This window comes from Buceros rhinoceros, unplaced genomic scaffold (assembly GCF_000710305.1).
Source record: "Buceros rhinoceros silvestris isolate BGI_N320 unplaced genomic scaffold, ASM71030v1 scaffold10169, whole genome shotgun sequence".
In the NCBI taxonomy this organism is placed as follows: domain Eukaryota; kingdom Metazoa; phylum Chordata; class Aves; order Bucerotiformes; family Bucerotidae; genus Buceros; species Buceros rhinoceros.
In genome coordinates this window covers 118,181-134,048 of record NW_010433317.1, presented here as the reverse complement: position 1 = coordinate 134,048, position 15,868 = coordinate 118,181, and the positions used below count along the sequence as shown (strand labels likewise).

Below are 15,868 nucleotides of genomic sequence, written 5' to 3'. Positions count from 1 at the left end.
GTGGGTGGGGGGCGCAGGAGGGTGGGGAGGATGGTGGTTAATAGAAAGCCAGACAGATCATGGAAACGTATATAACTTTGGAGCTATACAGCTGACTGTTGTAAATCTGATTGAACTTGTTACTCCCTTTTAAGTGTAATTTGGACTAATTTATCCAAGCCAAGAATTGCAAAGTCATAGTACAAAGAACAGAGACTATAGACTCAGCCATGTTCAGGTAGCTGTGCGCTTAACACAGTTTACTCCAAAGAAATTTTCAGAACGTGCATGAGCACAGTAGGAAAAGGCTAGCTTTTAGAGGTACAGTGGCACAATTTATGTAGAACAGATAATCTGAAGCTTATCTGAAGACAAATAACAAACTTCTTTTCCCAGTGACAGCAATTACTTGCCTTTGTAGTCATACAAAATAATTGTTTTTTAAGAGAAGAAATTCCATTGTATGAGAGCAAATATTTGAAATGGAGCAATCGATGTGTGTAGGAATGTGATAAGTTCATGGAACAGTGTTGTGTGCTGAAGTAAGTAGATACTTCTCCTTGATAAATAGAGGAGCTGAAGGTACTGGAGAAGCCCGACTTCTGCTTATTAAATTGCCACATCCACATGCCTTTCCTTTCCTTTTCCCCCTTTTTATTGACTTCTCATTTGATATGACACTTTTTTAATATGTTGTGAAATATAAAGTGATTTGTAATCCTGTGTATGCTTTTAAAGACAAAACAAACTCCTGAATGTAGTGTCGTCAGACACCACACTGACATATTTGTCTGAAATGGTGGTCCTTTGCATACTTAAATAACACTCTGGTGTACTAATCTCTGAGAAAGTAATTTTTATTATTGTTGGCACCTGAGTTTAACATGCAGTTCTCAGCTGACATACTATACAGTATAGAAAAGTGCTTGTGACTCAGCTAATAAAAACCCAGTGAAGTGCCTAAATTAGGAATCCAGGTTTTGTGCCCTTTTTTGTGCTTTTTTTTTTTCTAATTACTGTATGCTGTCCTCTCTTATTTGTACACAGGGCATTCAGCCCTCTGCAACTGTGTATGCATACAAGCAAGACCGCACTTTGTCAATTTTATATAAACAGCATTTCCACTTAAAAAAACCCAGAGTGTTTGCGTACCAAAAGTAGAAGGCACAAGTCATCAGAATAGAAGGCACAAGTCTGTCAGACTTAAATCATATTTAAATATAGATTAATTCTTTTAAAATAGTAGTGCTGTGTCTGTGGCCTCTTCTTGCACTACGTTCTTTTAGCTGTCAGCCATTACATGTAGCTATAATAAAGTACGATTTTAGTGTATGTTTTAATTGTAGACTGAAGGATGTATGTCTTACATAGCTTCAAATGAATGTTCATTAAAATGCTGGTTATAAAACAACCAGAAAAATAAAGTATTTAACTGAAAGAGACAATTAATAGCTTATATTGTTGCTGAAGTTATTAATAGGGAACTCTGACAGTTCCTATAGTTTACTGACTTAGCTGTCAGTTTTTAGAGAAAGCCAAGGATAGTAAAAGGTTTTTCATTTGATGTGCTTGTGGAATTAAATTTTGTGGTTTAGAGATCTCATCATTGTATGTCACAATGCTAAAATATATCCAGATTAGTGCCTGTTTTTTGTGGCTGAATACCCAGTATGAGCTGAGTCCAGCTGCTGAACATGAATACCTGTGAATTTGGGGCACTCGATTATGAGGTTTCTTGAGTTACTGTGAAGAGAGTTGGGGCTCTGAAAGGCATGGCTGCTGCTCGCCAAAGGAGTACTTTCCTTTTGGTAACTCCTCTCAGTTATGAATTTGTAACCTGAAGGGATCTTTTCAGTAGTTTCAGTGTTTAAAAATCAAATGTAGTTGGGTTATTTCTTTTGAATTACTTTGCTGATGCATTGTAAAACATTCATTTAATTTTAGATTTAATTTTTAGTCAAACAATTCTGACAAAGAATTTTGAGGATGCCCTCGACTGAGGCTCATCAACAAATGCCTGATTTCTTACACTTGGTGACTTTCTCGACTTTCCCACGCCTGTCCCAGTTTCATTCCTGTATTGGGATAACTTTGTTCCGATATAGCCCTCAGGAAGGTGGCAGCCATCAAAATCCGTATTACTGGACTACTACTCTCCATTAGCAAGAGACAAATCTAAGAAACCCCTTTTGTGCTAGGTGTGAGAAGACCTCTCCCTCTACTCTTGTGTGATCTCTATGCAATCTCCCTAATAAAGAATTGAAACCATTAGCAGGCTGCGTGATGTAGTCTTTCGGGCTGCTGTGAGGAGTCCAGTCTTGCATTCAGGTATTTGCAGTCACGTTTCGCTTATCTCCACTTGAACTTCTGTTCTGCTTTCTGAACAGCAGTTGAGGTTTGTGTTTGAATAACTTTTCACCAGCAAAGTAATACTTATTGCTTTGGGGTTGTTGTTCCTATATAGATTTTCCAAGCAGAAATTCCTTGCAAGGTGAAGAAATGCAAATAAAATAAAAGTGTCTTTATCTGTGTGTGACACACAAATGCTTAAGAAAAGAAGAAGAAATTAGTACTGATGTATCTGTTTTTTGTCTTTACTATAGGCGTGCAGGATCCTCAGCATGAGAAGATAATTACTGTGACTACGAATGGAAGTATTCACAGCCCCAAGTTTCCACACACATACCCACGCAATACTGTACTAGTGTGGAGATTAGTAGCAGTAGATGAAAATGTATGGATACAGCTTACTTTTGATGAAAGATTTGGGCTTGAGGACCCAGAAGATGACATTTGCAAGTAAGTTACTTTAACTTAGAAAAATGGGAATGGAGGTGCGGGGGATGGAACAAAAATGTTGCATGAGTTTTCATGTCTATATATATATAAAATTTATCTTTTAAAGTGTTAGCTTAAGATTTTCTTTTGCAGTGCTAGACAAGGTTTTCATACTTGAAAGCTTTGAGGTCCCCCCATTTTTCCTTCTGCATTCAGTATCTGGGCCACAGATATATTATGATACAAAAATGTGAAATATTTAATCTTTTTCACAAGTAAAAGATTTGATACCTGGGAAAATATTTTTGACAATGTTAGAGGAATGAATGTCTAATATTTACACAGAAAAATTGAGTAAGCAGGTTACCTGAGGTGGAATTCACGACACAAAGTACAACATCCTTGTTCAAAAAAAACCCCAACACCCAACTGCGCAATATTTTAATGACCTTCAGTGGTCAAGTTTTCATTTTCTATGAAAAAGCAACACTTAGAGTATTGCATTAACCACCATTCTTTCATGGTATTCAGTTTTTTCCTGACTTAAGTATTCTGCCTGCTCAGTTCCCGGCACAGCTTTCTGTCAGACCTGTGGAATCTGTATTTCCTTCCTGGAATTCACAGCCGAAGGCTTTGTAGCTTGGGAGAGAAGCAACCATGACACAAGAGGCATCAGATGTAGTTCTGAACCAAACCATGTGATTGATCATGTTTTGGATATTTTATGAGGCAGTAGGGGCTTGCATTATATATGCTCCCTTTGGGTGGGTGAAAGGGGGAATATCCTAAACTCTGTTATCCTATATCCGCCTGCCATCACAGCAACACATCGTTAACAAACTCAGTGTGTGAATAGCGGTCAGTTGTCTGAACTCTTTTCAGCAAATTAAGTAATAAATAAAATATCGTCATTTGAATGGCGCATTGTCCTTTGATGTGTTTCTGGAAAGGTCCTTCACACAAGATTTTTCTTTCAAAGTAGTTTTTTATTTTGTTTTATTTTTCAGTTTGGGCTTTTATTGTTGAATATCTTGTATACACATTTGATTTGATTCTTGCTTTCAGTTTTTCTAATTAACTAATATTTGGTTGGTTTTATATCTTGTATTGACTTTTGATAACAAATTCGAGTTTTGTAAAGGTTACTTTTACACTTATCCTTAATTTGGGAGCTGAGGTTCATAACAGATGGGCAGATATCTTTCATAATTCTGAAGGCAGTAGTTGTCAAGGCCATGTCAAATATAATTAAAATTCTAAGGACTTATAAACATATGTTTGCTCAGAGGAGTGCACTCCCTTTGCAAACTAATTCTTCTTTAAACTTAGCTTAGCTTGCTTTTTCTTTGTGCATATGGCAAAGTGAAAGAAAATCCTGGTAGGGTGACTCATTTGTCCACTTGCAAAGAAAAAATAAAATAAGTTAAAATACTTTCAATATTTTAACTAGAGTAGTATTTCAATGGGAGTACATTTATTTCAAGTAACAATGTGCTGAATACAAAAGTACTGGTAAAATTAAGAAACAGTAATAAGTCATTCATAATCTTCACTTCGTCATGATCTTACTGTGCTTGTATTTGTGCAGGGATACTGGGAAATTGTATGAATGCGATTACTGATACATGCACTTCTGAGGACATGTTGGCTTGGAAGATATGACCCTCTGAAAAAGAGTTATATTGCTGTTCTTAACCAAAAGAAAAAACGTAGCTAGGGTTCCTATGAAATTTAGATTCAGTAACAAACTTGGTAAAGGAAGAGCTAGAACATCTTGTTTCATGTGAAAGGACCATAAATAATTGACAATAGAGGAAATAAAGAGAATTTAACTATGTAAAACAATTCTACACAGGCCAAGTAAGCTACCAGTTATCAGAGTAATATCTCTTTATAAGTAATGTCTTGTGTTTATTATCTCTTACAGTTCCTAATAAAATTATTTTAATCTTTTTCCCCCCTTATAGCTTCTGTAGAAAACCTAAGGGTTTTTATTGACTGCGTCTCATACTATATTTATTACTCCACTGTGTTTCTGCTGTTTTGAAACACAAATTAGTATTGTTGCTGAAGAGTATTCGACAGTTACTCCAAAAGCAAGTTTATATGAGAAAGAAGAGAATAAAGCATTATATGAAATATAATTGTTTATTATTTAATTTACTCTATACCTTACAGTGACCTGATCCTTTAGATCTGACCTGTGACTGAAACTGGGTAAAAACTGCAGCCTAGTAATGTTAGACTTTCTATGCAACAACGTCCAGTGTATTCCAGGGTATCTTTCTCTCCCTTCTATAGTGCTTGAGACGACCTCGTAAGTTATTTGCAGTGGCCCTTGCACAGTTATCAGTTCCTCTACCTGCTTCTTAGGCTGCACATTCTGTGCAATGCCAGAGCTTTCCCCATCATCGCTGCAGGCTGTAACGCCCTGTTGTGTCAGCTCACTGGGCTGATGAGAGAATATGCTGGAGTATATTAGTTTAAGATAATGAGCAGCTTTTAAATCTCGTAGTAATTCAAATATTGCTCATCCATTGGAAAAAATGAAACTAGAACATATCCATCTGTGTAAGATGTTTCTGCTTAACATAGTTCTATAACAGGAAAACAATGGAGGTAGCGAATAAGAACTGTCCTAGATGTACCCTGAAGCTATGGCAAGTTTTTGCCTGTATCTGGCTGACCTGACCTCCACACTTGGATGTCTGGAATCAGTTGTGACATTTCAAACTATTCCATGAGGTCCTTTCATTTAGAACTAATATCCCATTTTAAAGATACATTGAAGTCTAGTCCCCATTCTATCCTGAATATGAATCAGAGTGATCCTGAATGGCTTTTTTTCTGCCCCACTTTTACTTGCAATTCAACTTAGAGTGTTTACTGAGGTAGAGCGTTTGCATTACAGCAAATTCTATGGTTATGAGCAGCCATCCTGACTCACCTCACCTGGAACAGTATTAACATGCATAGTCCTAATTTTTGGACTAATTCTCACCAGTCTGAAAAACGATTGCTGTGTTCTGTGTGTTTTGGAAACAAAGCTCAAATTACAGTTTGTTTAAAAGAAACTTCTGATATTTTGCCGGTGTTTCTCCAGGTGATTTTTGTCCTGGTTATACAATTGTGATGTGTTTGAAATTTATGCAGTTTATCTCTGCATTGCTTAAATACAGCTAAGCATTTTTTTAACAGTAGTTCTACTTCATCTGCACTGCATCCTTTCTTTTCTTTCCAAAGTGAACACAAATTGCAATTTACATGGAAACTAGATCCATGCTTGTATCTCAGAAGCAATTTAGGTTATTTGGTTGATAATATGATTATATAAATACCTTCAATATTGCATTAATGTTAGTGTTGTACACTTTGCTTAATTTCAGTCGTGACTTGCAAAAGAAAAAGGTTACGAACAAAAAAATGCCCCAGCAAACCAAGCAAGCAAAAAAGAAGTATGCAATCTCCTGGCTGTTTTGTACAGAGCTGTTCAGGTGGCAGAACTGACAGTGAATTTTCCATATTTAAGGGAAGCATGGTGGATTTCATTCTGTATGCCCACCCTTTCTGATGAAGAAGCCACTTTTCTTCTGATGATATGATAGCTGATATGACAGGTCATTATTTTCATGATGTTAGCCCCTCAACTCTGTTTTAATCGTGAGACCATTAGTCTTCTGTGCCTGACAGTTGCTATCGTCAGGTACATGCCATAAGTCTTCTTGACCAGCAGGGACGGAATTTTACTCAGTTGTTGCTTGTTGTCAAAATCTGTTGCTTTGTCTCTGAAAACAGGCAGTGATAACAACTTTGTGATAAACTCCTCTGTGACAGGAAGACACAGATTTAGCTTTTTTCCAGGAAGAACATGGATGCTACACCTGTCTTTAGAAGGCAGTCCGATGTTGTGATTAGGTTGTGCACTGGAGCATTTCAACTCAAGGCTGCAATAGGAAAAGAAAAAAAATTCTTTTTTACATTACCAGCGTGTGTCAAACTTGCTCTCTGTGCACAGAATGGCTGTAGTTGTTCATCTTAGTGGTGGATGCAGCTATTCTTTCTAATCATCAGATGATTACAGTCTGTTTGACTTTTATTGTATATAATAAAACACAGAAATGTGTCACAAATCCAAAGTGCAATTAATGTAGATAAGGATAAAATATGTGAGTAAAAGAATGTGGAACCAACTGGTAGTTGAATAATAGGTGCCATTTAACCATCATCTTCATATTAGGATAGCCATACTCATTTCCAACTCTCTTCAGTCTCTAATAATTTAAGTATGAGGTATAGTCTGTTTTGGGGGGGTGGGGTTGGTTTTTGGGTGGGGGCAGAGGGGCTTTTAGCAGCTGCGTATTTACATCTGTTCATGTAGTTGTATAAGAAAAGCATTTACCTATAATTTTTTGAAATAATTCTCAAAACTTTAGTTAATATGTGCATTATGTAGAACTTTTGACCGAAGAAAATAAGTTAAGCTGAAGGAAGCTGTCAGTGCTAACATGGGATAAAATCTATGTCAGTAGTATTGTGACTTTTTTTTTCTTTTTTCTCTTCACATCACATTAAACACTTCAATTTGCAAGACAACTGAATAGTGGTATCAGGTCAAGAGAGGTTTAAGTGCTGAGTGGATTTAAATGGACAATGAGAATGAGGGATAGGAATGAAAGTTTTTGAGAAATTAGATTAACTTAGGACCAGAGTCCTTTGGTTATCTGAAACCGTTCTTTTGCATATAAAGAAAAAAGATTAATACTTCAAAGGTTATTTCTTTCACGTGAGCTTAGTTGTAACAATATTATTTCCATTTAATGAATGCAGAGGAGTTCAGTAGACTCATGCATCCAACTTTCTTATGTTTTCAAGAAAAGACGAGTTGTTTTTCATGTCAAAAGAAATATCTGGATCTGTTTTTCTATTCTGATTTCATTGGACAGAATTGTGACTCCTTGTATTTTTTTTTTTTCTAAGAAATCTCTTTCTTTTGCATTTTCCATGATTCCAGAAAAAACTGACGCTCTGATTACCAAATGATTCAGACACTAACTCATCTTTTAGCTGGTCCCATTCTGCTGGTTTAGCTACTGTCAGTAGTCCTCAGTGTGGCATAGCTGTGCCCTGTATCCAGAATTGGGTTTCCTACTGCTTATTAAAAGTTAGTTGATACCATTCTCACTCTAACAGTTTTGTAAATGTGATGAAGCAGATATCACAGGCAGCAAAAGAAGATAAAACATTAGAAAACCAAGCTGTAGGTATGGTTATAACGAGTTATTACTCTGTAATGCATTTCTTAAGCTTCAGAAAGGGAAGACTCAGTTCTGCAGAGAGGGTTTATAACAGCAAAATTGTACTATTTAAACAAATCAGAGTGCAGCATAAGGAAGGTAAAGAGAAAGATGCTTCTCTGAGTGGGAGAAGAGGACAGCATAGCTTACATGATGTGATAAGAAGGACTTGCTGCACAAACTTGGGGCTCTTACTGTGTTATTGCCTACCCAATTTTCCCTCCTTTACAGTAAACCCAGCATTCATTTTTAGTATCCACTGTTGCCAGAGGACACTGTGATTGTCCTCACAAGTAATTTAAAATCTATTTTCACAGGCCAGGTGAGTGTTAGGAGAGTGATTGCTGATGAGGGAGTAGTTGACATAATCCCTTACTCCTTTTTCACACCAAAGACTACACTCATTGACTTAAAAAACATTTCTGGCTCCTTCAAATTCTGATTTGGTCCTCTCTTTCTCAGGCAGGCTATTTGAATAAAGTCATCTATGTCCACAGTATCAAAATACTTTTATAAACAGTCCTAATCCTAATTTATTGCTTCTAAAATTGTTTCATGTTACCATAGCTGGCCGTGTTTCTTATGGTGTAGACTGAATTTACTTTCTTCGAAAATGAGTGTTGCACTACTGGGTCTTGCTTCTGTCTCGGTTAGTCTGGGAGCAGTTGTTATTGATGGAGTTCCCCTGCTCCCGCCCCAGCACTTATTAAAAGATAGAAGTGCATGTAGATAAGGAGACAAAAAGTACACTGTGAGCCATCACCACCTGAGTTCAGAGATGCAGACCGACCCTGTAGCCACCTGCAGTTTCTGGTGTAACTCTCTAAGTCCTGATGTCAAGAGAAATGCAAACCACCCAGGCAGGTGCAGCAATGTAATCTAAAGTTACCCTGTGTAGTGTCTAAATATGCTGGTCTATATGCAGCAGGCACTCCCTTCCCAGTGTTTTCTGGTTACTGTAAGTACGGTTAAGCCCATAGGCTCACCGTCAGGTTCGTAAGCAGCTTTCGCCTGTTTACTCAGCAGGAGTAGCAGTCATAACCAACTGTTCTATTCCTAGACAGACAGTTGTGTTTCTTCACCTGTTACACAGCTTTTCTATTTTCTCTTCCTCCCCTTGTCCTCTTCCTTTTGCAATCTCACTAGATGCTGTGGTTGCTTCTTGCTTTTCATCAACATTTTAACAAAATAAGTTGCTCACACGAAATTGTAGTTAGGCAGCATTTCCAGCAAATATCGTCGGTCAGACAAATCAGTAGCAGTCCTGTCTTGCACTTGGTGCTTCTCCATTAGGGTAAAGTAGAAGTGAAATGTAATGCAATTTGTATTAGTCTTTTCCCATCTGATCATCAGGATGCCTGAGAAGGTGCATGTGCAAGAAGGAAGATTACTTATACAAAAGATACTCATGTGAGAGTGTCCTATATTTTCCTTTTCTGACTAACATGAGAAGAGGGACACTGGTAAACTAGCAGCAATTATTAAGAAGTACCGCTTCAGACTAGCCTTTGATTCGTATGCTGTGGCTGGATTAAAAATAGATGTGCCTCACTTCGTGACCATTAACTTATAACTAGGTACACTGAAGTGAGAGGAAACTTCTTAACTTCTTTTCACTCTTTAGGTGAAAACTGATCTCCTGCTAGGGTTGAGAACAGATTTTTTTTTTCTTCTCCCTCATGCAGTATTATGCAACTGCTCAGTTACTTTATAGGGATTTTCAACTTTCTGTTCTAGTAGCAATTACTAGCCTGTCCTGAAGCAGGATATTGGACTTTGTGACAAATGGTCCATCCCGAATTGGTAAATGCTGCGTGCTTGTGCGGCAGCCAAGAGACCATATGGTACTGTAATGCTGAGCTAAAGCAATTAAGGTGTTTTCATTTAAATAAGCATAGATAGAGCCCCATCTCCATTGAGGTAGGCAGCTGGAGGAGGAAATAGAGGAAACTTAACCAGGCGTGTAAGGCTGCTAGATCATAAGAGGTGCTCGAGGGGAGGGGATGCTACCTGCGCTGCCCTGGGTGTATTCGTTTGTTTTCCCAAATATGCTGTTGAATATTGTTAGGAAATTGCTTAGCCAGTAGTTTTTACATAGTTGACTGGAGCCATTGCTGCATTCCAGGATGTAAGGAATGTGCATAAAGAAAAAAACTTGTCATGTTGGGTGCTAGAGTAAACATCTAAAAAGCTGCTTGAGAAACAGTGGTAAAAGCATGACTATGGATTCACAGAGGCCGGAACAGATGCATTGAGCGCTGTGAACTGTATGAGGAGAGGTAGGCGTTTTATAGTGGATTGGAAAGAATGCTTTACAGCAGTGGCTGTTGGTGTAAACTCTGAGCTCTGCTAACATTTTTGATTCTGTACAAAGTATTGACCTGTACAGTAGGAGCATGTGATTTATTGTGGTTATTGAAATTTCTGGGATAAAATATAGCAGATTCACAGAACAGTACTGCGAAAAGGTTGCTAAGGCATTTCATTCACCAAAATCTGGAGAGTAGTCCTGTAGGATACTCACTGAGCTGATAGGCTGTCTGGGAGCAAAGGGCTGCCTCTTTATGAAGGGAAATGTGCTTTGGTGAGCGTAGTGTCCAGTGCAGCAGGACCCCAAATTCTGTTGGCCATTTCTTTTTTGTTTTTGATATAGTAATAGTAATATTGGTATGAATTTCATGCACTTTTTTTGTTTTGTATTAATGTGCCACTTTTAGACCACAATTAATCCTTATTTAAGGAGAGCTAAACACATTTCTTACCCTGACTGGCTTTGGGAATACCTGCCATAAGTACAGATAGCTTCTAAGAAATTTGGCAGTTGGTCTTTTAGAAGATGGAGTTTGAGAAACCATCTTCTTTCCTTCTTATCTTCACTTTTGGTGTGCAGGACTACAGTGTCTCTTTCTATAAGATTCTTATTCAAGTGCTTGAAATAATGTATCAGTAGTAGTTACATGAATATAAATTAGTTTGTAGCACAGACTATCTAGGACTAAATCCTGTGATTTCTGTATTCCTGAAAATACTTATTTACACGCTTTACCTGTATCAGTAGTTTAACATAAGCTTAAATAATTACAGGTTTGCTGTCTGAATATAGATTTGTTTTGTTTTAGAGCCTGAAGTACATTTATTGATTTACCTAGTTTCCAATTTCTCATTCTTGTGGAAAAGCGACAGCCGTTTCCTCCCCACAAGGCAAAAGTTAATTTCAGAGACTACTTGATATTCACATGCTTAAGAGGGAGATGTTTAAATGCTTACCAGTGTGCCTAGATACCAGCCATGATGATTTATTTCCTGGAGGTGTTTGTGTGCCAATTTAACAGTCACCAGGGAAAGGATGTGTTTTCAGCCATACTCGGTTTATCAGTTGGCACTTAAGTAAACTTTTGATACAAAGGAGAGTTTTGGGGAGGAGGATGTAGAGATGCATTGCTTTGCATGCGGTGCTCACCAACTGACAAAAACTACTACACAAAGTGTATATCTCAGCTTCACGTGATGCCTCAAGTTTTCAGTAGATCCACAGAAAATGGAAATATATTTTCTGGTAGACTGGAGAGTGGTAATGAAACAGTTAAATTCTGCATCTCAAACAATGACTGCATCCTTTTCTTTTCATGAAGAGTGTTCAAATGTTTGAAGAGTAGAATTTGGGGATTTGAACTCTTTCTTGTTTTTCCCTTTCACTCGCAGTGTTGTAAATGTATATTTATGATCTAAGTGGTTTACGGTGAATGAAGGGGATGAAAATTGAAATCTAAGGATTAAATTTTTTTTTCATATATCCTAAATAACAAGGTAGAAATACAGAGAGAGTTGTGCGGTTGTGTTAGAAGCCTCAGGCTGTTACTAATCAGTATGAGGAAAGATTAAATAGAGAGAACCATGGCAACCATCTAACATTTGTGAATGAATCTGTGTTTCCATAAGGCAATTTCTAATGTGTAGTACTGCATATTCTAAAGTAGATGTATTCAGAGTAGGTTGGCACAGAAACTAAAATCCATATTTGGTGAATGGCAGTTAGAAATGTTCTCTGTTTATACCTTGCGTATCTTTATTTCATAGAATATGTAGGCATGGCAGGGTACTTGGGGTTTTTATGCTCATTTTCTGTATTGGCTAGAAGTGATGTCTGTTGCTGCAAGTGATGTTTGTGTATAATTAAACATCATTTTTCTGAGTACAAAAAACCTGACCTCACCAGTTATTTATTTGAAATGTATATGGGTATTCTGTTTCTTCCAGTGACTGTTAAAACACAGTGTGTGCAGGATCAGCAGATACAGGTACTACTACAGAAATTTATTTAATGTCAAATCATTCCTGTTCCATCATCCTTTCTCCGTTTTTATGTTAAAACATCAAGCATGTCAGAAAACACAGAACGCACTTTTTTCTCAATTGTTGGATATTCTGTAATGTTATCCAAAAGACTTTCCTCTTATAGTGGAAGGCACTGCCAAATCCTCCTAAAAAGGATGAATGCTAGGGGTGAATTGCCCATGCTGTGAGCCTCAGGAACTGGAGTCAAATGCCTCTGGGTAACTTTTTTTCAGAAATTCCTATTGGAAAGACAAAATACAGAGGCAATATTTTAATATCTAAAATTTTATATTGATTAGTTTTATGAAAAAAAAAAATTGCAATATCCTGACTTTACTGTCACTCAGCATAGCCCCAGTCAAATGTTTCTGAAAATGTTGAGTGGAACCATGTTTATTGAACTTTTACCCTGTTTGGAGTATTTGCCGGTGCTGCCTTGGGGTCACCGTTTCAGCCAAGGTGCCGTCTCCCTTCCATTCTCCCAGGAAATTTGCTTGCTCTATCACTTGAGGGTTTTTTTCCTGCCACCCGGCTGGCAAGTGGAGTTATTAAGAGCTTGCTTTTACTGATGTGCATGATGTGCACTGCTAGTGGTCTATGATTTCAAGAATTTTCTATCTCCTGAGCCTAATGGAGGATTGCACTGAGTGGGACAATCTTTCCCAGTCTGGGAAATATCTGAATAGATATTGTTGTCTGGCAATAAAAACAGTATCATGTAAATGAATGCATTTGAAAGGCAAAGGAATTAATTAAACAGGTATTCTGAAGCCTGCGAACTTGGGTGGTAGGTGGTTGCGTAACCTGGCCTGGCCCTGTTGTAGAAAAAATAAATAATGGCAGAAGTAAGATTGCCTCTTACATAAACTGAAAAATAGTGCACGCGTATCTGCAGTTTCATTATTACCAATAATTTAATTTTTGTGTAATTTTTATTTTTGTCACGCATGATGTGTCTTTTGTCTCTGTGCCTTGGTCTTGGAGGAAAACTTACTTTAGACTCAGAGACAGGGGGCAGTACTGGTAACAGAAAAGAAGAAAGTTTTCCACGTATTGAATGAATGATGCAGTACGTTCTTTTTACAACCATATTGCTACATCTGTAGGCTTGTAGTTTGCCTGAAATCCGCTTATTTCTAATCCACCATGCCAAAATGAGAGCATTTTCTGCCTTCTGCCTTCTTCCCTCTGCCCTTCGTCATAAGCTTTGCATTCCCCATCTCCCATCGTGCATTTTTTTTGCTGGAGACTGTACAGCATGTTGTCCTGTGGGGAACAAGAAGGCTGGCTAAGCAAATTGGGTCTGCTTTAGATACCATGGATTTGAGTGCCTTTGTCATGCTCCAGTGTTCCCTTTTCTGCTCAGATAAACGTGAATTTGCCCATCGGAGCATTGCTGGAGAGCTGGGTGGGTTGGAGGAGGCCTCCAGAATCTGTTGTAAGTGAGGCTGACAATCTTTGATAAAAATGTGTTCAAGCGAAACGTTTGGCCTTACTTTCTTCTGTATATAAATATAGTGTTTATTTCACAAAGAGCAATATGTTTACTTACAGATGTGATTTAGAAGTAATCTAAAGAGGTGAAAACTATGTAAGGTGTCACCAATACACCGGTACAGTTTTGTCTATACAAACGCACAGTTAAATTTTATAATGGAAACCAAAAATTTTGTTCCATAGGAAATTTAAATATTTCAGTATCAAAAGTGAAAATTATTTCAAATGGAGGAGAAGGGAGAAGAAATTTTCCTTTAGAATGATGGTGTAAAACATTTTGCTTAGAAAAAGATCAAAATTATATTTTCATATTTTATTTCCAATGTTTCCAAAACTTAAGCTGTCTAAATATAAACCATCTAAGTTGTAGTCAATAACAGCTTGTCTGGTGAACTGCCAGGGGACCTCGAATGCTTTTGGTCTGAAACTGAGGTAGATATTTTGGTGTGCTATGCTGGTACCAGGAAAACTTTGTAATTCCATGTGCTTTGAAACAAGTATGAACAGAAATATTACAGCGTCCCACAGGACACTGTCAAAAAAAAATACAGGACGAGAGGAGATGGCCTTAAGTTGTGTCAGGGGAAATTTAGGTTGGTTGGATGTCAGGAAAAATTTCCTTACGCAGAGGGTCATTAAGCATTGGAACAGCTTGTCCAGGGAGGTGGGGGAGTCCCCATCCCTGGAGGTGTTTAAAAGCCGTGTGGATGTGGTGCTGAGGGACATGGTTTAGGGACCCTGGCAGTGCAGGGTAAATGATTGGACTCGATAATCTTAAAGGTCGCTTCCAACCAGATGATTCTGTGACATGGATTGTTACCAACTTCTTATTTCTTCATTTAATAAAAAAATTCAAATTGTTTTTTATCAGAGGGGAAGGAAATATATATTTCACCTTTTGCTAGCTCTTTTGATGGATGCACTGGATTTTAGTATAGCATGCATCTCTATACAGATGAAAAGGTCCAATGTCACTGATATGACAAAGTGTTTTACCCTGTGGGTTTCTGCTTCTTATGTTCATTGATGTATTTGTGGAATTCCAAAGGCAGAGGGAAGCCACAAAAAGGTCGCAAAACTGCAAGCCAAGATAAACAGTCTGTCAGAATATGTTTAGCAAGTGATAGTATAAACCACACAAAAAATATAGAAAGGAGAGAAAAATCTATTCCCTTGGAAAATATATTTCCTGGTTGGAAGGGCTTATGTTGCTTCTGTGCTCTTTTCCAATAAATTGTCTTTGCTCAGGTTGTTAATTCAATCCATGGTCCTAGGCACCTAGGTCATAGGGAAGAGGGATACACGGTCTGCAACAGGTATAATGGAAGGCATTTTGGGTATCATGACTAAAGGAAAAAGCATCTCTTTCATCCCAGGAAAGGAGATTGGACTATATCTTTATCATAAATTTTGCTTACTAATATTTGAGTAATATATTAGACATAAAGCACAGTGTATTTCTGTAATCATTGTTAGAGGGTTGTGTTTTCTCCTTTGTACGCTGCATGGAAAAGGGTTCTTTGTTTTGTTCAACATGCTTTTTAACATTTTTTACTCCACAGTTGATGGAAAATAGCTGCTCTGTTCTTGGTTGTTTATCCTAGTTTCCTTGCATTTGTAGGACAAGTGTCTCTTGATGGGGAAGTAATTTTGGATGTCTGCTTGTTAGCCCTGTGATGTGAAGCTGTGGAATTATGTAGCGCAATCTCGTAAATGCTAAAGCATCTGAAACCACTTGTTTTGTTACTTTTCACAACAAGTTCAGACTTCAGTCCAGATGTGCAATGTGAGGAATTTTAGTTGCACAGAAGATTCTTTCAGCAGGCTCTTACAGCATATGCAGCCTAGATAACTGACAGGAATAAAGTTTCTGGCAAAAAATGTCATTATGTCCAGGAAACATGTGAGGGACTTTTTTCTGTTGATGTAGACAGAATTTCTAAAGATTCCCCTTGCCAATGGTGAAATAATCTGTATTGTGCAGT

The 15,868-nt window shown here is 37.6% G+C and overlaps 1 protein-coding gene across 1 annotated transcript in view; it reads left to right on the top strand.

The window, feature by feature from the left end:
• Window positions 1–2,582: 2,582 nt before the first annotated feature.
• PDGFC (platelet derived growth factor C) overlaps window positions 2,583–15,868 on the top strand; it is a gene marked incomplete at its 5' end in the record, with an annotated part of 50,610 nt that continues 37,324 nt past the window's right edge. The window contains one exon of the mRNA XM_010144065.1: window positions 2,583–2,778. Within this exon, the coding sequence (XP_010142367.1) occupies window positions 2,583–2,778 (196 nt within the window). The remainder of the gene's footprint in view (window positions 2,779–15,868) is intronic.